This window comes from Myzus persicae, unplaced genomic scaffold, assembly GCF_001856785.1.
Source record: "Myzus persicae strain clone G006 unplaced genomic scaffold, MPER_G0061.0, whole genome shotgun sequence".
In the NCBI taxonomy this organism is placed as follows: domain Eukaryota; kingdom Metazoa; phylum Arthropoda; class Insecta; order Hemiptera; family Aphididae; genus Myzus; species Myzus persicae.
Genome location: NW_019100947.1, coordinates 40,951 through 64,399, shown reverse-complemented (window position 1 = coordinate 64,399; position 23,449 = coordinate 40,951). Strand labels below are relative to the sequence as shown.

The following is a 23,449-nucleotide window of genomic DNA, read 5'->3' as shown; positions in this document are numbered from 1 at the left end:
TTTGAAATGTAATACCTCTATGGGCGAAACCGCAACTCAGCGGCCTGACAAATCTTGAGAAGTCCGACAGAACCAAAGTCTGTTCAGCACATCACAGAACGTCAATATAATAAGTATCCGTCTTCATTTTATATGAAATCGTTTAAAAATTCAAAAACAAATATTTATTTTAATGAAATAATTGATGAAGTGACGGTTCGTTGCATGTGGAGCCGTGGAGGTATTGACAGTTTAACAGCACGATGAAATGCTTGGATGTTGTTTATAATTTATATATAAACTAGTTGAACCCGTGCACTTTGTTGCCCGTTAAAAATTCCAACTCTATACGAATCAAACTTTGTTAAATTCATCATAAATAATATTCGCCATTCGGTATGATGGTTTCATAAAACTTACACATTTTTATCGACCAACTTGAATCTCAAACTATTTGTGCAAGATTGCAAGCGCCGTATAAATATGAGGATTTTGGTAAATGCTTTCTTAGTGCACACTTACACGGTGGTACGAAGATACCGTGAAAATTGCAAGCCTCAAGCTATCATTGTTTGCGTTCAACGGTGTTGATCAGTCAGTCAGGAGCTTAGGACACACCTTCGATTCCTATAAATACCAGATTTAGCTTCATCGGTCGAGTTGCAAGTTGTCTTAAAGATTTCGTGTTTAATCGAAAATACGCCACTATATTTAATAATATGTAATATAAAATATAGATAAACAATGTATAAGTATCTATTAATATTATTATTATTAATAGGTATCTAAAAACCAAAATTTGATATCATCAATAAACGACGGAAGCAAATAAGCAATGCGAAAGCAGATCCCGCTGCGTCGTCGGTTATAAAGAGAGAAAAAAAAAAGTATCTAAAAACTACATACATATATGTACCTGCATTGTCTATACAACTATTCTTAACACAAGATAAAATAATATTTACTTGTCTAAGAACTTGTCAGTCGGTAGGTAGGTCGGACTTGATTGGCCAATTTCACCGTGATGCGCAGGACAGATTTGTTGTGTAAATATAGTTGATATCCGCACACACTGAGACATGGAATATAGAGAATTTTCATGTGTTTAATTTGTAACTTAATGTACATATTATCTGCTTCTACCAAAATATGTGGGCGAATTAATATTGTATCAATACCCATTTTTAATTATTTCCACAATATATATATATTTATTTAAATCATTTCTAAGAGAAATTATATACTTTTCAAAAATATACCTTCTCGATGTAAAAACAAAAATACGAAAAGTAGAAATTAATCTTTAGGTATACATAATTAGTCTTTCAGGACGAAAATCACGGAAGCATCATCAGCAGGTCAACAGTTTGTCTCCAATTTTCGCCCAGTGGTGGTCCTGCCGGCCAAGTCTCTGCACTCCAGGACGAAAATCACGGAAGTATCAGGACCTTGGTGGGGTCCACCGATTCCATCTCCTTTTTGCCCAGTGGTAATCCCACCAGCCAAGTGGCGCCTCCAGTCGCCGTCGATCCTGTACACTTATATGGCCGTCTTTGCTCGCTCGGTGCTTTTGTCTCCATCGTCGCCAAAACAGTCGTCTTCTGCACCTGCCAATCGTCGACGCTATCGACATCGCGCTCTTGCCAATCGTCCAGTCGCTCCAGCGGCCGTCGGGGTATACGGCCTAGCCAGTCGTCACGATGATCGTCACCGCGAGCAAACGCTCCAGCGATTGCACTCGTCCGCCCTCAGGATCGGTCGAGAGAATGTATGGAGGTGACCTGTGCTCACGCACACACTTCGCCATCAGGTGTCAATCCCCTAAAGCTTATTGTGTCTTGTACTCTTGTCTGGTGTTTTTTTATTTTTTTTACTACACCTACCTACTTAAATGGGCAATTTTTTTAGGTAATACATTACAATTTATTTTGTCGATTTTTTTTTCTATTAATACCTAAATTTATTTAAATCTTGGTAGAGGGTCCATGAAAATTATAATTCATATACTTTCGAGTTTCAAGAACCCATGAATAATATTTTTGAAATAACAAAAAAATTATTAAAATTATTTTTCATTTAAATATTGATGAATTTTGATCAAATTTGAAATTAAAACACATATTTGTATCAAAAAAAAAAACTGTGTTAATATACCTATAAAATTGAACGTTTTTTTGTGATATGTTTCGGTGTAATTTAAAGACTATTTACACGAACATTGTTTTGCTTCTGCCGAAATATGGACAGTTGTTCAACATTTTTTTTACTCACAATCAATTGTGATTTACAGTGAAATATCCTTTAATAGCTCTCGGACACCTTCGAATAAGGAATGAACTATACACTTTCCATAGCCCAAACTCTCTGAATTGCGGACACCTCCGATTCCCCGAACAGTGGACTAAATTTCAGCGACTCTCTCCGTCTGGTATTTAGGGGTTTCACTGTAAATATGAATAGTAAAAAATTAGGTATTTTAAGGAAACTTGTAAATAGAATATTATGTTTAGACTTCGTAATCAATTTTGCTCCGGGCCTCGCAAATCCCAAGGACGGCCCATGCACATAATATGTATACATACTTGCAAACATACATATCACACACATGATACACGTAATATAAATATACATATTACATATATATATTTTATTTATGTATGTATGTATATTATGTGTGTACTGTGTATGTATGCTCCGCAATGTATATATCAGCGCTCAATAAGCTATATATCCGCCTCGACAGCTTTGTATTATAGGTATATAATAATATTTATTTATAAACGATTATACATTTTATTACTTTAGTTACACCGAGTTGTTGTGCCTACTTATTGATGATATCCTAATTATAGGTAGACCCACGTAGATTTTGGTACACCCGGTGTCGCTAGAATATTTTAGGTATACCTGCATATTATATAGTTAGTACTTATATGGAAGTGATGGATACCTACAATCTATATAGGTACCTATATAACCAAAATAATTAATATAAAGCAATAACACACCCTACGTTCCCGCACCACTTTAATATATATCTATAGGTATAGTAAATCCTCATCGTATATACGATGACATTAGCGCTCATTTTTTAAACAACGTGTTCACTTATGTTTGTCCAAATATTTCATCACTGTACAGTATTCAATACAGGTACAAACCATGAGTAATAATATATAGCAGTTTGAAAATACGAATGCATTGATTAGATAAACTTTTCTCGAGTGGTATGAACCCACAATACGCATATACACCCATATTTGTTTTCTTCAAATCTTATCTGTCCGTATGTGTGGGGCCTCAGATACATATTTGAAATGACAATTTTTTTAGCACACGGCCGACAGCTTTTGTAGATCGCGGTCGCACGCCTACACCAAGTTACCTATACCGAATGGCGAATAATTGTTGTTATTATTTGGCTGCGTGCTTAGCACTATACGCGTATCCGGTGGTCGCTCAAAACAACTTTAACGATCCTTTCGGTCAAAATGCTCAACAGTATTTTCAACAGGCGCAGCAAAGGCCGCAGGACCTCATCGACCAACAGTTCAGCCGTCCATTGTACGGTTTCCAGGAAACCCAACGACAGGCACAGCAGCAGCTGCAACCACAACAACAACAGCAACTACTGCAACAACAACAACAACAACTACAACTACAACTACAACAACAGCAGCAGCAGCGATTTCAACAGCAACAACTACAGCAACAACAACAACAACAACAACAACAACAGCGGTTACAGCAGCTGCAACAACAACAACAGCAACAGCGGTTACAACAATCGCGATTACCACAGCAACAGTCACCAATGCGAACTTCGAATTTCAATCAAAACCCGATATTTTTGCCGGAGAGACAGAATTACAGTAAGTAACGGTTATTTTTCCTATTTTTGCATAACGCGAGTACAGAAAATGTAAAACATATTATTTTAATACGGTTAAGAGTTATAGAGCGCGGTTGTAGGTAGGGCGTAGGTATAGGAACAATAACATGGCACCGAGACGAAACTTTTGGTTCGAAGTATTAAAAAAATATATACTCATTGACTATAGTTGTTAATTTATTAGTAGAATGTTATTTAAAAACTATTAATGACAAAACTAGGTAGGTATAAGGCTAAATCGGATGCCATGCCACTTGGATCAATTGATAGGTGAGTCAAATATTATTAATGAATAATGATCCACTATGTAATGAGTAATGACGAATGGGGTAAACACTATTTATTTTTGTTCAGTTTTCCATGTGGATCCAATACCAATTAATGAGTATTACAATATTATCGTGTTTCCTGTACAGACATTTGAACGAATTCATTTGATTAATTAGCATAAAAAACATTTTTTTCTAAATTCGTCACTACATGTCTGTAACGTTTTATTTTAAAGTTTTGTTGTTGAAATATTTAAACATGCTTTTAACCCATAGCCCAAATACTATATATAAGATAACCGAATATAATAGTACTATGCAATATGGTTGATATTTAATATGGGTGTAGACGTGTAGTTGGGTATAATTTGATAATACAAAACTGTACTTATGAGTTATAATAATGACTAACGTGTAATTATTTATGTTATATTATTACCTCGCATAATTAATGCGAATGAAACGAAATAACTTCAAACTGCTAAGCACAGGCATATACAAAGGAATCGAATAAACTTGTTTAACATAAAATGAAACTGTTTAGTAACACTCAAACACTCTATTCTATACCTATAGAATATAGGCTATTGTGTATAGCTATTCTACAACAAAATTATACCATACATTAACGAAAAATAAAACACAATTGTTTTTTAAACGAAATTTCAGTCCCATTAAAAAATAAATTATTTAATAGTAAATAGGTAGGAACCTATTTAATTTAAAGTATTGCTAAACTACTAGTTGGAGGTACTTATCGATTAGTATAAATTGTGTGTATTATTTTTACGGTCGTAATAAACATAATAATAAAAAACCGTCTTTAGCGATATAGTACTACTATAGATGGCTTTATATATTATCGAAAATTCCTAAATTCATATTATAGATTAGGCGATTTAGGTATGTTTACTTTAGAGCGTATTTCGATATTTTCCATGCAAGTTACAATGTAAGTAATTTGATGAGTGGAAAGTGGAATTGTGTATATTATGGTTATGGGTAGGTATTGCGTTAAAAAGTGTAGACCAATCGCAGACCTCAGAACTAAATATTATATATAATAAAAACGCGTGCAGCTGTACATGGAGGGCCATGCCCATGTCCTCCCAATAAATTGGTGTAAATAATGGAGTACATTTGGAAAATATAACTAGATTTCAAGATTTGTATTAATGCTGTTTGTAGTTTTTATGTAATATTCTCGAATCGTATAATACACTATATAGGGCAGGGATGGCAAGCCTTTTGAACACTGCGTGCCCAAAATTAGTAATTCCCCTTTTTTTTTTAGAGCGTTCCATGAAAAAAATATTTCATATTTTGTTGTGTTATAATTTGATTGTATAATTAATGTATTAGTATAAAAAGGTTAGTTTAGGTTATTATAGGTCCTATAATATTATATATTATATAATATATAATAGTAAAAATTGTCGCGTGCCATGAATTTGCCATCCCGATATAAGATATACATTTAGCCATTTTAACTATTCAGATTCTGAAGCAAATAAATGCATAATATATTAAATAGAATATTTAAATCTAAGAATTCTCGAATTTGTATAAAATATTTTTAATTAAATACCAACGAAATAATATAATGTAATCATTATAATGGTTCCAGTTAAGAATTATAATATCAGTTGAGTAATACTAATATTATGTGTTATGAATGCGTAATTGGATTAAATATATTTATACAGAGTATATAGTATATAATATGGTGTGTCATATAGTTATGTTTATGTTTATCTCTAAACATAAGCCCACTGCTCGGTAGAACGATGGGTATGACGTAACTATTACACATTCCATCACTGAAAACAATAACTTAATACGTAACAGATTTATATTCAAACCGCTTCCTGTTGTAGTTTGTATTTACACAGTGAAAAAATCATAAAACTTAATATTATATTACCCGTGTATTGGCTGTACCTACACTTTTCAGTGTATTTACTTTTATACCATTATACCTAAAAACGTACCAGCGATTCAAGTCGTTAAAATACCTTTGTAGATCATATCTATAGGTACATATTGATAAATTATTTTGAATAGTTAATAAAATATTGAAACTCACACTTTTTATCACCCTTAAACGATTATAATAATATTTGACACTTCTTAAGTGTTTCAAACTGTACTTTACCTTTGAGTTATAAGTTCAGCTGTTAAAATACATGTTGGTAGGTTGAATTTTTTTCATAAATAATTATAGGTACCTACAAGAAAGTCAAAACTAATATAATTATGTATTACTTAAGCACATAATATAGCCATTACCAAACAAATTTAACTTGATTTCTAGGCATAAGAATTAAAAATGTTAATACATAAGAATTATATAGTGATTACCTAAACTTCTACTTTTAATTTATTGCCTAAATATTGTATTATGTACGTTATTTACACACACACACTAAAATATTTAAATCTCAATTGTATATTACAGATAGTTTCGCGTCCAGATATGCACCTCCTACTCTAAGGTTGCAAGCTGGTGCAGCTCCATACGTCTTAACCGAAGAGAGATTGGCCGAAATCCGACAAGAGTTCATGTATTGGTATTTCGATAGAGGCGGTGATAATGACCTAGGAGACTATCAAACCGACATACACGGATCTATGCCTCAGATTCACAAAAATTTCAATTTTCAATTACCGTTCTTCGGCTTTCGATTCAACTACACTCGGGTGTCAATGAACGGTTATTTGGAATTCAGTGATCCACCGAAGCACTACCGTTATCCGTTGTCATTTCCGATCAAAGAGTGGCCGAAAAAACACGACCCGTCCTTCATCGGCATATTCTACAGCAAGTGTCGGATCGGTTCACTTAGAACTGACGACATTGACCGACGCAAGCCTGGAGTTTATTTCCGCATGGAGAGAGATTTGCAGGCCCGGACCGATCAGTTCGGAGTGGAAATGAGAGAAAGATTAATGTGGGATATCCGAGAAGGCGTAGTCGGTGCCGACTCTTTCGTACCCAAACATTCAGCTATTATTACGTGGAAAAACATGTCATTCGCCGGAGGAATTGACAATTCTCTTTACAGGGTAAACATCACGAGCAATGCCCAATAATAGTTTCATTTCAAAATTGAGCACATCGCAGTTTTATAAACGTCGTCGACACAAAATAAATCATTTTGTATTTTTCATTTCAGACTAATACGTTTCAAATGGTCTTAGCCACCGACGAAGTATTCACTTACGCCATATTCAATTACGCAGACATGCAATGGACAAGTCATACAGAAGCCGGCGGCGATACGACTGGCGGGGAAGGGGGAGTACCAGCTTTTGTGAGTTAATTGAAAAATCATTTTCCATGTTTCTATAAGACCGTGTCAAAACAATATTAAATAATTATTATTATGCTCTAGGTGGGATTTAACGCTGGCAACGGCACTAGGAGTTTCGAGTATTATCCTTATTCGCAAAGATCGACCATCAGAGACTTGGTGGGCCGTGGTTGGGCCAATGATTTTCCTGGTCGACATATATTCAGAATTGACGAAAACATTATGTTAGGAACATGTAACAAAGATATCGGTCAGTAAATCAGTAGTAAATTATACAATATAACTAATAATTGTATTGAATTATATTTTGTGATTTCGAGTTGTATAAAACACATTATCCAGACTATTAATATGGTCAATTGAAATTTGAAACCTAAATAATTATTACCAAAGCTTATAGAGCAAATATACGATTAATAGCCTAAAAATCTTAATTTTAACTAGAAAAGTATTGAAGTACTTAATTGACAACTGAGGTCATCTATTGTAAAATGTTTATATTATAAAATATTATGCTTTACGGTGTGTATAGCTGGTACAAATTTGCCGTTGGTTTTCGCACCTGAGAGTGGCAACATGTTGGGAGGCACAGTCGTTAACATCACCGGACCATGTTTTGAGCTCACAGACAAAGTACGGTGCAAGTAAGTTACACATTTTTTGGTTGTCGGCTTATGACAAACGAATACAGTTTGAGTGAATTATGATTTACGAATACACTATACACCACTACAGATTTGACACGGAAGAAGTTGTCGGCACCGTAGTCAACAGAAATCGTGCCGTTTGCATCCAGCCGTTTTTGATGGCCGAAGGTTATGTAATATTCGACGTGGCCATTGGTGACGAAAAATACAATTGGAAAGGGAAATACTTTGTGGGTATGATTATATCGGCCGGAAATACTTATTTTTTTATTATAGCATAAGTTTTGTTCACATACCTATATTACGTCTTTTCCACATTTACTTGCAGAGACTCCTGCCACGGCTACCGAACGAATCCGGTTCCAAGACTCAGCGATACGAGAAAGAAAGCCTAAAGAAATAAAAATTACCTGGGAAAAGCAAAATCTTACAACGAATTTCGACGCTCAAATACAGATTTCGCTTTACGGTTACAGAGAAGTAACAATCGCACCAGAGCTCGTATTCATCGATGTCATAGCGGTAAGCAATCGTTTGCCCGAACTATAGGTTTTCTTATTGTTGTTTCAATCACCTATATCTGTATAATTTCATTATGTTGTATATGCGTAGAATAATATTCCCAATTCGGGTGAATACATCATAACCCCGGCTACTTTCGAAGACCGAGACAATGTCCAAAACCTAGATTTGACTTTTGGATTCTTGCAAATAAAACTGTCCAATCCGACGATGTACTCCGGCATTTCGATTTCTCCGTAACCGTCTTTCTATTTAATAATAATATAATGCATTTTTATACTTATAACATTGTTTTAACGAAATTAGTGAAAACGGATGATCTGTTAGACATGAGTTTGAAGTGGAATCGCTCTTGTCCAAATTAAATCGGGTCCATTGCATGTTAGATAATGTCAATTGCCAGTTTGTAAGGAATTGAAGTTGATCATCGGTTTGAAGACCTTCAAAAAATAACTTGGGGGCCGTAGCTAACTCGTGACCGATATAATCTTAACGGAGAGGCTAACTTCACACTAGCCCCCCTTTATCCAAATCAAGCTCTATAACTTATAATAGGAAAAAATGGTGGGGGGGGGGTGTACCCCAAGTTAATTTTAGTTATGTCTTTGAACCGACGAACTTACGAATTCGTAAAAAACTCTACCTATACTCACAAATTGAGTTTTTAAAATTTCAAATGGCCCGGTGTGATTTGGACCATGTGCATGGGTGGGCTAATTCCACACGCTCAGTTTCGACGTTCACCGTTGTTATTCGTGTTGTAATATCATAGGATACTTTGGAGCAAGCCCGTACCTCTAGGATGGTACTTCGCACCACAGTGGGAACGGTGGCACGGGTCATCTTGGCCCGAGAGACTGTGTGACAATTGGATTAAGAACGATAGGTACCTGAAAAACTTTGCGGCCGAGATATTCCAGTGCCCGTGCACGCTCGAGCACGCACTCGTCGACCGGGGCCGGTTCTTGCCCGACGCCGACTGTGACCGGGACGCCAACCCCCAGTGTCTGTACAACAAGGGTGCCGTGCACTGTGTCACGACCGGGGCGCCGAGCATGGAGGGCTCGGAGCAACAGTGTTGCTACGACAAAAACAATTACCTGATGTTGTCTTACGACCAGCAGTGGGGTTCGAGGCCGCGGAGATCGCACAACCTGGGATTCTTGCCCTGGACCGAAGCCAACAAAGTGAGTTTCCGCGGAAAACGCCCACGGCGCACACTCGACCGAAATGATTTCTAACCAAGAAACCTTGACGATTTCCAGGTACCGACGCTGTCCCAGTGGTTCCACGACATGAGCCCATTTTTCCCGTGTTGTATGTGGCAGGAAGAGCAGGCGGTCGGCTGCGAAACTTACCGTTTTGAACGACGGCCATCTCAAGATTGCGTTGCATACCAATCGCCATACGTGGGTATGTGTAACTAGCATATATTATTATGATACGAGCATAAAAGTACTAAGTGGGGATTTGGATAAAAAATGAATGAATTGTGTCTTGCGTTGTCCGTAATGCCTGTTAATAAACGAATGAACCACACTAAAATGTTCACAATGTTCGCCTTTCGGTGTCATGCATTCATGGTTCATGATATAATACATACAAAGTATACACTCAAATTAAACGTAGCGGTAACACGGTCATGCTCGTTTTTAGGGGGGGCAGGGTAGTTCATTGTCCCCTCGGATGAACTTAGGGGGCAGTACATTTGTATGAACTTTTTTTTTAAGTATTGAGCCAACATAATTATAACTTTAAGATTATATAAAATCTTATTTTTCTCATGTATTGTGATTTGGTGGAAATTTCTCCAAAGTTTATTTTAGAATATTCTCTCAAATCTATTTTTATACGAACAATTCCTTGGATAACAGATAATGAAATCCCACAGGGCCACAACTAGCCTTGTTGTATAACACCACATAAATTAATAATAATTAACAAATATATTCATTTTACTTTTAATGTTATACCTATTTGATTATTGTTTTGAAGTTACTATAATAGTTATCAATTAATGATAATAACTTATCAACATTTAAAGTTAAACGTGTGTCGAATATACTGTATAGTTGTGCTTCTATTCGTTCCATTTAGTTCAAAAAATAGGTACTAAAATACTAAATAAGTACCTAACCGATCAAAAACGGAAAATCACCAACTTCAGAAGGATATAACTTTAAAAATGATGATTTTGGAAATTTTTATTTTGCACCTTTAATCTTAACTCTTTAAAACATGTTTACAAAAACTGAAAAACGCGAGGTAATTATAGTCAATTTGTTTTTCTACTTAAAATACAAGTTATGTAACATAAATATTGTAATTTTATGACTACTCTTCGCCAACGACCATACCACGTTGAATACACCAGTTCTCGTCCGATCACTGAAGTTAAGCAACGTCGGGCGTAGTTAGTACTTGGATGGGTGACCGCTTGGGAACACTACGTGCCGTTGGCATCTTTTTTGCTTTTTTAATATAAAACATTTTATAATTTTATTATTTATTTATAATTTAATTTTTTAATTTTTAACACTGGACGCTCTTTACGACTAAAAAGAGGTAGGGAATTTTATAACGATTCGTACTATACTACCGCATGTACGATAATATAATATGAATACTGTGTTGTGGTGTGATGCCACTAAGGCTCATAAGGTGTCTACCACGAGTAGTATTATATTATACAATGTTATAAATTTATAATCAACAACATTAAAAAAATTTTCTCAACAAAATTCAGATAGACTTAGAATTTTACATATCAGAAGAGTGCCTATACTATAAAGGTCACCACATACTGCAGCGGTAGCGGTAAAATTCTTTTGTCTTGGCGGTGCCGCCGAGACCGCTACCACTACAGTGTGTGGGAACCTTAATACTTTTATACAAATAAAACTACATTTTGAAAATCTTAAGCCCGTATAAACTGGCAGGTGGCGTTAAGCTTTTGGTATAATTACAAAAATAATATTTATTTATTTATTGATATGAAACGGGACAAGCCCAATACAAATATTAATATAAATAGTATGAAGGATTGTCTCATTGTTTAGGTATATAATATTTATAGTTTTGATATATATTCACACAAAACTAATTAAAAAGATATAGGTGGATTTTGTTTGTTGTTAGTTATTAAAATTATCTATAGGTTCATAAGTAAACGATTTTCCATACATTTTAAAACTGCCCCCCAAAGTAACCCTGTTCGATGGTATACCTGCATATATACCCAATATAATATATAATATAAAGTATAATATAAGATATAATTGATATGGATTATTTAACTGTAGAATTACATAGAACTACGCACGTTAATATTAGACTATTTGCTAATATTAGCAGTGGTGTATTGGTAAATAAATTTATGGGTATACGCACCTAAAAGTAGTTGAATATATACGATATATATACCTATATATACGATATACCTACCTTAAAAATTTTCTCGCTCCGCTCGAAAAATCATTACACTTAGTATTTAATAATCTTGTATTACTTTATTACAAACACTTACTCTTCGTGTGTATATGTATATGCAGTGGCGTATATACCCCCCTATATACGCCCCCCAGTTCACCCTATATTCACCCCCAACCATAAAATTAATTCATATATACTCAGATACTCCACTGTGTGTAATATGTACCAAGTATCAATGTATTATTTTTTTTTTAAATTGATTCAATTCATATATATATCATAAATAATACAATTTTTTATTATCAAACTTTAAAAAAATTGTACAGTAAAATACTTATATGTTATGTATATAAAACAATAAACAACTATGTTAATAACATATCAAAATTTAAATATTATATAAATCATTTTAAAGAATTAACAATTGTCCATAAACTTCTTTTATAAACATCTGTATCTTCTTCTTTCTTTGTAGTTTTTTTTGTTCTGGTATCATCTGCTGATCTATGTTGAACTAACCAACTTTTAACATAGGACTCAGGGCTCCATAACTTAAGTGGGGGTCCATTTATATTTATCAACATCAAATTTGAAATATTAGTTATGCTTAATGTAGACCTAAGATCTGTGCAAATTAAATTTAAAACACTGAAACCACGTTCGCATTCAGCAGTTGAGCAAGGAAAAGTTTTAATACAGTTATTCAACTCTGGAAATACATCTTGAGGGTATTTATCTTCATCAATGTATACTCTCAATCCGCTTATTGCATTATTCTTGTTTAACATGAAACGTTTGCACAAACGTTTGACTTCTTCTTCACCATACCTTATGTCTATATCAACTAGCCAAGTACTTTTATCAAGAACTGTGATGTCTTTCATTAAACTTAAGTCATTAGTATCTTCTAATAATCTACTTTTTAGATTATTACAGATACTAGTTATGAACTGATTTTTTTTAATTGGTACAATTTTTGAATAATTTATTAGTTTTACATTTTTGAAAATCATATCATTATTTGCCACTTCAACTTCTTTCATATGATCTCCTATATTATCTTTAAAAGATTCTAAAATTCTAATTGATCTTTTAATATTTAAATTTGCTTCCATAAGAGTTATTTTTTGTTTTTGAAGATTCAAAGATAAATTAGAAAGTTCTAAAAGCACGTCACACATTAAAGATAAATCATACAAAAATTCAGGTGAACACAATTTCTTATATAAACCCAAATATTTACTTCTTGTCTTAGAATCTTTAGTTTTATCTATAGAAGAGTTATAAAAATGCTTACTTAGAGCAGGAAATGTCTTCCATACTGCATTGACAGCTCTCCAGCTGCTTGCTACCCATCTAGTATCAAGAACTCTTCCAACTTTTACAAATATAATATTCAATTCATTACAGACATCTTTAATTTCATTAGTGTTTTTTGGCGAATTATTATACAGAACATAAAAAGAGTCGATAAATGATTTAAAATGATTAATAGAGTTTAAATCTTTCATTGTATCATTAACAGCAAGTTCCAGCCTATGGTTTAAACAATGCCAGCTAAATATTAATGGATATATATCTTTTAATCTCTTTGCAACTCCTGCCTTTTTTCCTAAAAGGACACTTGCTCCGTCACTGACAAAAGATATCCAATTATTTATTAAATATTCATTATTAAATCCAGATTCATGTAAACAATCAATAAGCTGGGTAACTATATTTTCTGCTGTTTGATGTTTAAGTTCAACAAGGGCTAAAAATATAAAAATAGGATCTTCAGAAGATATAGATGCTTTAATATATACAACCATAGTAGATTTTGTACTCAATGTGGTTGATTCATCAATCAAAACTGATAATTTTGAATTAGACTTAACAATGTTGCACACTATTTTTTTTTTCATTTCAATTGCTATGTGAGATATAATAGAAGTAGATGAAAATCTTGAATGAAGCGTATTCCCAATATCAATACCATTAAGTGCTTGCAACTCCAAAAGTTGAAAATGATCATTGTAAGGTCTATTATTTTTTGCTATATAGTAAGCTGTTTTAAAGACTGATAATGTAGATTTATGAACTTTATATGAACTATTTTCAAATTGGTTTTTTAATTTGTCAGATTCTCTTTCAATTAATATATTTGTAGCACATTTATGAGCTGATGATGTTACATGCTTTCTGATTTTATTCCGTAGAACAGAAAGTCTAGTTTTTTTATTATTACTAGTTCCCCCACTAATAAGACTAAGAGACCACTCTGGAGATATTTCAAAAGCAGAATTATTAGAATTGTGTATATTACTAAACTTTTGGCAATTGGAGCAGCCAATTTTACCATTGTGACAATTCATCCAAGCATATTTTTCTTTTTTTGATTGCCACTGCTCAAAGGTCCAATCCTGTGGCCACTGAGTTACCTGAAATTATTTAGAGTTATATAAAGAGAGTTCTATATAGAGTTTTCTTATAGTTCTAAGAAAAAAAATATATATTGTTAAATATTTTACCAAATCTTCATTAATGGTTTTAGTAGCAGAATCTAATGTATAGACAACATCATTATTGACTGTAACTTCCTGTAAATATAATTAAATAGTTTCATATTTGATATTATAAACTTAAAATATTACTAATTATTAGTAATTAGTAACATTGCTAGAATAACTATCACTGACCAATAAAATAAACAACAATTAATAAATTTAAACTAATTTTACACACAGAAATAAAGAACTTATATTAGGTACTGTTTAAACAAAAATCTTAAAAGGCAGTTTTAATGTAATTCTTGTCAGTTATGTAAATTAATAAATTAATTATAATAGGTTACATTAACAATTTAATAACTTACTTTTTTACTTTCTGACGGATTATTAGTTATTGCAACTTCATCATCAGTTGGTGTTGGTTTATGTTTTTTCGTCGACGGCACAGAAAAATAATTAGTGATTTTTTGTGAAGTAGCGGTACGTTTATTATCCATTATCGATCATATAATATTATAATATATTTATATATAAAATATTTTACAAAATTAATAGAATTAATATAATAAGAAACTAATAGTTCGATTTTATAATTTGGTTATTGGATGACAAGTAATAACACAATAAATCAACAATAATTATTTTATTATTATTCCAATTTGTCATTATCATTTAGTTTGAAATTACGTATGTTTATTGTTTTATATTATCAATAATCGTACACGATTTTTTGACTATGGATCTATTTTTAACTATTAGATTAACCATACACGGCACACCGCGACCGATTCAGTGTAGGTAATAGGTATACACGATAAAGCAGTGGTTTACAATATATTTTTGAAACTTAGTAGGTACACAGTTTGGGAACCGCTGTACATTGATTGTATATACGCTCGGCAGTTTCCGATCGTCTTCGCAAGAACTTGTAGTAGGGTAAAATTTAATTATTATTTTTAAGTTTTTACTTTTGTTTGGTGATAATATGACTAAATTGTCTGATGATAAATTAGAAGCGTGCGTATACCCATAAATGACTAATTTTCTTAAAGGTATACGCATAAATCCAAAAATAGGGATCCGGGTATACGACGTATACCCGCGTATACCCTCCAATACACCACTGAATATTAGCCAATTAAACCTAGCTAATGATACCAAAATTTATAACTGTACATCGATCATATTATACAAAATACATATTATATACCTATGACATATAGCTACCGTGTTTGGCGACCCCCACGTGATTACTTTCGACGATCTGGAGTACACCTTCAACGGCAAAGGCGAGTTCGTGTTGGTTCATGTGGAATCGGAAAAGTTCAAATTCGACGTGCAAGGCAGATTCGAACAGTTGCCGGACAATATATACGGCCCGGTAAGGGCCACCACGCTGACGTCCGTAGTGTCTCGCGACAATACTTCCACCGTGATTGAAGTCCGATTGCGGCCCAGAGTCGCCCAGTGGAGGTACAGGATGGACGTTTTTGCCGACGGTAAACGAGTGTATTTCGACAGGCCGGCGTTGAAAGTGCAACATTTTCACGGTAAATTGTGAATATATTATTTTTTTTTTTTTATAATCATCACCATTATACACAGTATAGAGTATTATTGCATTATTGGGTACGGCTGTCAAAAGCGAATATATTTTAATTACCGTCAAATGTTACAACCACCTAAATATTTATGATTTTTTTTTTGAAATTCGTTTCAAGGTGTCACCGTTTACGCGCCTTCTTACGTTTTAAACCAATCCGAAATCGTGGTCATGTTTCAGTCTGGCGCTGGGTTGGAAGTATTGGAAAACAAAGGATTCATGACTACTCGAGTGTATTTGCCCTGGCAGTTCATCGTAAATATTTAATTCTTACAATATTTTCCCAATACAATGACTTTAGTATTACCACTACGAGATAAAGAATAGATTTACACTCGTGTATTTTTAATTTTTCTTTCTTATACATCTAGAATCGAACCAGAGGATTATTTGGTAACTGGAGTTTCGACCAGTCCGATGATTTTACTCTACCAGATGGCACAATAGTACAGCCTAATACGTTCGACTTCGAATCAGTACACAAACTGTACGCTTCAAATTGTGAGTTAAATTATAATATTAATGATAATTTGGTAGTGGGTATTTATTAATTATTTTTCGTTATTTTGTAATAACTTTGTATTAATATTTATTATGATTTATTCATTCTTTTCTCACAGGGATTTTAGAAGACAGAGACGAGAAGAACAAAGGTGGCGCATTATTCTTTCGAGAATACGGTCGAACGGCTAGTTATTATGCAAACCGGACGTTTGAGCCTGTTTTTGAGCCAACTCCGGAACTCATTATACCGGCTAACCGATCTTCCGACATACAGAAAGCCAACGAACTTTGCGGGGACTCATACCAATGTAAATACGATTATGCGGTCAGTCTAGACAGGGATTTAGCGTTTTACACGTTACAATATCAAGACGGGTATGTCAATACGAAAAAGATGAGCAAACAGAGAGGTAATATAAAGTATATAAATATAAAATCTATCTGATTTTAGAGACACGCGTATACCTATTAGCTATTGGTGGATTATCCGATCACATAATAAAGCATAATATTTTAGTTATTTAATATGTACTGTTGCATATAGTGATATCTTGCGGAGTTTTGGAAACGCCACGTTTCGGACGAAAAAGTAACTTTTTGTTTGTACCCAACACCAAGGTAACGTTCGAGTGTAATCAAGAATTCGTATTGATTGGCGACCAGAGAAGATCTTGTTCGTCCGACGGTAAATGGGACATACCGGAGTATGGTTACACGGAATGCTTACGTAAGTGCCAACTGTTGATGTTTTGAACTTGTGATAAAAATATAATAACGGTCGACTATCGAGTAGGAAAAATCGCACGTAGGTAGATGTAATATGTGATATTATAGACAGTGGTCTAGGGGGCCCTTACTCAGAAAACCAAAAATCGACAATTAACGTTTATATCATAGGTACTTGCCGTATCTTTGAAGAAAAGTTTGCCAACCCAAAAACATTTTAACTCCGTTCAATTTCTTTCATTGGAGCACCTACTTCTTAACTGCTTTTTTTTTTTTTTTAAAGTTAGTAAATATAGCTACAACCCGGACAATATAAAACAGAATTTATACAATAAACATACATTTTCTAATCATGACCATTGATTTTGAATTGAAAGTCAGTGGGTGTAATTATTTTTATTCACTAAAAAAGAGAAAAATATGGTTTCTTAAGAACACACTCGTTGCTAATAACATGCAAATCCTACACTTTTAATTATCTATCGAGAAGCGAGTGCTGTGATTGCTAGGATGTTTAAGTGTTTCCTCATCTACAAAACGTATTTTGACATCAACTTTTCTTTGTATGGTGTACTCTTTACATATAATATAATAGGTACATGAATACATGATTGTAGAGGACACTTAACAATTAAATGGTTGTCTATTGTACTAGCTGGGAAATTATACTATTCAAAAATCATAGAAAGGAAAGAATTTAGTCAAACTTAATATAACTGGACGTTATCGATTTCTTAACCGACAAAAATTTTAATTCGTACAGTGATATTTTCAAATGTTTTAGATTAACGAATTTTTCAGAAAAACTTTTTTTGAAGTAGGTTTAGACAATAGACGTTAAGCATAAACTGTTAGGTATGATTATTGTATTTGGCGAACATAAAATCTTAAACATTTTAAAAAGTTTTTATTTGCCAACTTGATGAATGTTTCTATAGTTAACAAATTTGAAAGTTTAAAACATCGGACGAAACACGTCGACGTATTTTTTATATTATCCACATTATAACTAAATATTATTATCAGTGGCGTTTTGGAAGTAGGTCCCCAGATGTCCAAACAAGTAACAATATTTGATACCTTATTTTTTACTTAAAATATCTATAAACTGGCCTCTACTTTATCTTGGTCTTAATTAAGTTTCAAGAAATTAGATAATCATTAATCGGGGAGGGAGGAGAACCCGTTTTTACTTCATATACATTTTTAAATTTAAAATGACAATAGTAATAATATTCTTTTTACCGTCGACTTACGTATAAGTTCAAGTTTAATATTTATGCTAAATTTAAAACAATTTTTAATAGTTGAAATTAATATAGTAAAAACAAATTATTAACCATTATTCAAATATTGAGAACTTGAAATTTATAGGTAACACTATTTTTAAACAAATGAGGTGAGAAGATATTTTAGACATTCAATGCAAATACTATTTTAAAATTATTAATTCATTTTACAGATCAAATTTTTTGACTTATAAATATTTATCATTTAAAATTGATAACAAAAACAAAAAATCATGAAATTTAAGGAGTACAATTATAGACAGGACCAAAGTGTTTTTACTTATTATTATAGTACAAGGCTGATTCAATATCGTATAATACACAAACGTACCTGGAATCCCTACGTTAAGGCAGGTTTCGCTGCATAGTGCGTACTCCATAGAACATAATATTAATCTCTCGCCATCTCTTGGCCTATTGCTTATCCGATACGCCACTGACTGCACGTGCCCACCAATACATAAAATCATTATTATTATCCATAAAATATAATAAACTATTATAATATTATAAAATCCCTACAATAATGCAATATAAGAGTGATGTGATGACGTGGTGTAAAGGTCACATCGAGTACGAGTCGCGGAGCGCGTGGACGACGATCGCTCTGATTGCGGGTTTCATAGTACCGCTGCTGGTAGGCATTTGCTGCGTGGTGTCGCGAGTGTACCGGCGCAGCGGCCGGCTGAGCCTGCGGTACCAGACGGCGCGGGCGGCCAAGAGGCGCAACTCGGTGCTGGCTCTGAGCACGGTCGACCTGTCGTCGGCGGGCGCGGTGGCCAGGAATAACGGGCGCCACCGCCGCGACGACGGAGAAAACGATGACGACGGCGGCGGCGGGTCGTCCACCGAGGACGGGCCGGACAGTTCGGTGCCCAGTTCCACGAACCCGCGCCGGTCGTACGACGCCGTGTACCGGACGAACGAACCGTTGCCCGGCAAACCGGATGTGGACTTCGATCACAACAAGGTCTGGGACCTGGACGCCGAGTACGAGGGACAGCTGGACAAGGTGGACAAGAGGACGGCCATTTACGTGCCAGGATCGCCGACGTTTCCACAGCCACCGCTGCCGCCGCTTCAGCCGATGGTGCCCGAAGGGACCGCAGGATGGCGGTCGCCCGCTGGACCTTCAGTAGCGGTCCAAAAACAGATTTTGCCGTCCAGATTCAAAGACTCGTTTTGAAAATGAAAAAATAATCGTTTTCTTGTGTGTGTGTGTGTGTGTGTGTGTGTGTGTGTGTGTGTGTGTAAAAGGACGAAATTTCATTCCAAACATGAAACGGCGGCGGTACTATAAAACAATATAACATAAAAAATAATCTATTTGAAAGATATGCAATAATAATATTGTATTTTTATCATTTATTGGACTCGTTCACGCGTGTGTAAAATATTTTCGCGCCGAACTGCCGATTAGTCTGTTATTCAGGGTCTAGGGCCCAAATTAATCGAAACTCGATACAACCTTAAAAATCCAATGCCAGATACACGCATTTAACCGGAATTTATTATTTTCAAAACACTCTATTTAATATTATTTTATGTTATTTTATACCAAACAATTTTTTTATTTCAAAAATTTTATGAGATATAATAATATGTAATTTGAATTTTGTATACTTGGGTGTTTAATATTAGTTAGCAAATATTTGATATTTCTTGCTATCAATACATTTTAACACCAATGCATTATGCGTCATTTCATCCATCAATTCGGTAGTATCGTTCATCATCAGTTATATTCTATGAATTAAAATAATATTCCAAGGAATATCCTAAAATCTAAATTGCACATGCTAATATTATCTAATATACTCGTAGTTTTCGTCAACCTACCAACGTCCGTATCAACAATTATAAGTACGGCGAGCACCTCAAATGTTTGTTTAATTATTTTATTTCGGTGGGTTCTAACACCGAAGTGATTACACTTAGAACAACGTACCTGATAGTGTTATGTAGAAGCTCCTCTTCGGCCACGCAGTTAGTACCGAAATCGATAACCCACAGTTATTAACTATACTATTATAAACGTCGCCGTGATGGCAATCATGTGGAATGAAAATTCGGCTTTCGATATTTTCTTTATTAAGTACATGTAAATGTAAATATTTTATAATTATTTATAAACACTGATTGTAAATATATTACCAATTTTGTATGCCATTCGTACCGAGATTGTGCACCCATGTACGATTTAACGATTAAGTTATAAAGTTTTAATTAAATCGCAATCATTTTCATTTCACATGAACCGTGTTTTATTTCTTTTCAAGTGTAGGGACAGTATTATTTAGTACATTCGAAGACGTTAGCTGGATAGGTACCATCGCCAAACGAATACTATTATAAGACCAAAAATAAAATTGTTTCTATGATTTATTTAGAGCACACGAGAAAATGTACAAATAACCTCTGTATAATAGGCTATAACTTATTATTAAGAGGATGTCAGCGCACCATTTGTTTTCTCTCTCTGGCCCACGCGTGATATGGACAAACTACATTTAAGCAGAATCATTTTTTCTGTGTTTGTAAATAATCTTAGAGTAAAATCACCCATTACAAAAAAGATAGAGAATAATATTTTCGAGGGAATGTCATATTGATTTTATATTTTATTGGAATTTGACTTTGTATTCGACTTTCAAAATAAACAAAAAAATGTTGTACATTTAAATGATGTTTAAATTGTTTTGAGAAAATATTTAGACAAATCGATATGTCATACCCTCAAAAATATTGTTCTCTATCATTTTTGTGATGGGTGATTTTACTCTAAGATTACTTAAAAACATAGAAAAAATGATTCTGCGTAAATCCGTTTTGTCTATGTTGCGCGTGGACCAAAGAGAGAAAACAAATAGTGCGCTGACATCCTCTAAAATGAATTCTTCAGTTCCACATTCGTTCCATCCATACAAAGTAACAAATTACCTAATGGTCCCCAACCGTGGAATCGATAAAAACCACACGATAGAATTCATAATCCACAGTCAACACAAATAGACAAATAGGTGCACAATGATAGCTTAAGTATTATTTTGTTTATATCTTACCGTGGTTCTCTGCACTTGATATCAAGTGACAAGTAGATACGCTTACTAATTATAATAGGTATTTACACAGCGGGTACTCTTTATTAAGTGTAAAGTGGCAAGTGCACATATTCATTAGTTTTTATCTGCAGGACAAAAACGATATCGGTTATACGGTACATTTGTAACAATCAAGGTAGATCAATATTTTAATATAGGTATCCACTTTGGTAACAACACTAATACGATAATCATTCAACGATAAAAATTATCGACCGATTATACCAACGTAACGAGTTTTTTTTTTGAAATCGTTACTTCGTTGTAACCTATAAGCACTTTACAGTTTACCCATAGGAACGATTCCACAAAAGATTCAACACACAAAATTCGCACCACTAGGCTAATTATAATAATGCAAAATGCAGTGCAATCGTAATTTAGCTATTTACATAATATTATTGTAAAACCATAGGTTAGGGTTACCTTTTATAAAAAAGATTTTTCGATCGCTAAACTTAAAATAATCAGCAAGCCAGTAGTTGATTATTGTCCGGGTGATGCTGCACAAGTTTTTCATTTCCCAAATGAAGAATAAAATATAATATTAAGCGTATACTTACTTACAATACACTGACTAATCGCGCCGTCGACGTTCGGGCAACAGGTCATCAAGAGTTTTCGTCGAGGGCCCTGGTGACGATCGTACCGATCATGCTTCTCCTGTTGGGGCCGCTGTTTCTCGTCCTGGTATGCGTCGGTTACCGGGTGTTTGTCAAGACTAAAAAGGCGCAGGCAGTTAAGTGAGTATCGTCCGCAGTACCAGACTTCCAAACCCAACTACAAAAGCGGAGGGAGAAATCATTTTGAGATTATTTTTTAAATCGGTTTCGTTTTTGTTTTCTCGGTTGACACATTTAGTCGATTGCGAGGATTGTCGAAACGTCACTCACAACAGTCGCGAGATGGCGCTTCTGTCCAAATCGGCGACGAAGAACTGCAGCAGCCAGACGACGAGAGGACGGACACGATTGAGGAAAGTCATCAGAGGGAAACGGAAATCAACTGACAATCAGCAAGCAGTTTTCGGTCATCAAAAATCATGCCATCCATATATTTATATATATATATGTATTAATAATTTTGTTACACTTTGTAATAATTAGTTTTTAATTTTTTTTCAACGATTTTTAAATATATAATATAATATAATATAATAATGTCGATTTAAAAATATTATTATGTTGGTCATAAAATATAAATACAAAAATACATGGTTTTACGAAAAATAAATATTTAACATATTTATAAATACACAATAATAATAAAAAATAAAAGTATACAAGCGTTAAAAAAAAAGGTAATAATAATAACGTGATGATGATCACAATGATAATAGTAATAATGATAGTAATAATAATATGCCGAAAAATGTCAGGTATTGCGATATATATGTGTAGTTGTTAGTAGTACGTATACGTAAAGGGTATTTTTTTTTTTGGTATTTTGATTAAAAAATTACACGAGGTTAATGTTTTTGTTATGTTTTATATTAAATCCAACCAGTATATACTATATAATAGTCGATCGACCGTCAAAATACTGCGGAGATCACGGTTCATTACGTCTCAGTCGATCGGATTTAAAAAAAAAATGTTATTTTGAATTTAATCTTAAATAGGATCGTGTAAAAATAAGTCTACGTTAAAATAGAACACAACACAACCTGACGGGGAAAAATA

The 23,449-nt window shown here is 33.9% G+C and overlaps 2 protein-coding genes across 3 annotated transcripts; one reads left to right on the top strand and one right to left on the bottom strand.

The window, feature by feature from the left end:
- Positions 1-3,290: 3,290 nt before the first annotated feature.
- Positions 3,291-22,856, top strand: LOC111026982 (protein mesh-like). 2 transcript variants are annotated; one of them, XM_022305177.1, is made up of 17 exons: positions 3,292-3,851; positions 6,599-7,206; positions 7,317-7,454; positions 7,536-7,704; positions 7,987-8,098; positions 8,190-8,335; positions 8,430-8,623; positions 8,714-8,859; positions 9,396-9,810; positions 9,889-10,036; positions 15,768-16,094; positions 16,266-16,402; positions 16,519-16,648; positions 16,768-17,061; positions 17,196-17,378; positions 22,375-22,510; positions 22,629-22,856. In XM_022305177.1, the coding sequence occupies exons 1-17, from the start codon at positions 3,374-3,376 to the stop codon at positions 22,774-22,776; spliced, it is 3,909 nt and encodes a 1,302-aa protein (XP_022160869.1). In that variant the 5' UTR covers positions 3,292-3,373; the 3' UTR covers positions 22,777-22,856. The 2 variants fall into 2 exon arrangements, with proteins under 2 accessions (XP_022160868.1, XP_022160869.1); XM_022305176.1 differs by lacking the exons at positions 22,375-22,510; positions 22,629-22,856 and adding an exon at positions 19,230-20,919 and having other exon boundaries at positions 3,291-3,851.
- Positions 12,421-15,761, bottom strand: LOC111026984 (E3 SUMO-protein ligase KIAA1586-like). The gene is made up of 3 exons (XM_022305179.1): positions 14,910-15,761; positions 14,566-14,634; positions 12,421-14,475 (listed from the first exon to the last, which is right to left on the bottom strand). The coding sequence occupies exons 1-3, from the start codon at positions 15,039-15,041 to the stop codon at positions 12,460-12,462; spliced, it is 2,217 nt and encodes a 738-aa protein (XP_022160871.1). The 5' UTR covers positions 15,042-15,761; the 3' UTR covers positions 12,421-12,459.
- Positions 22,857-23,449: the final 593 nt, after the last annotated feature.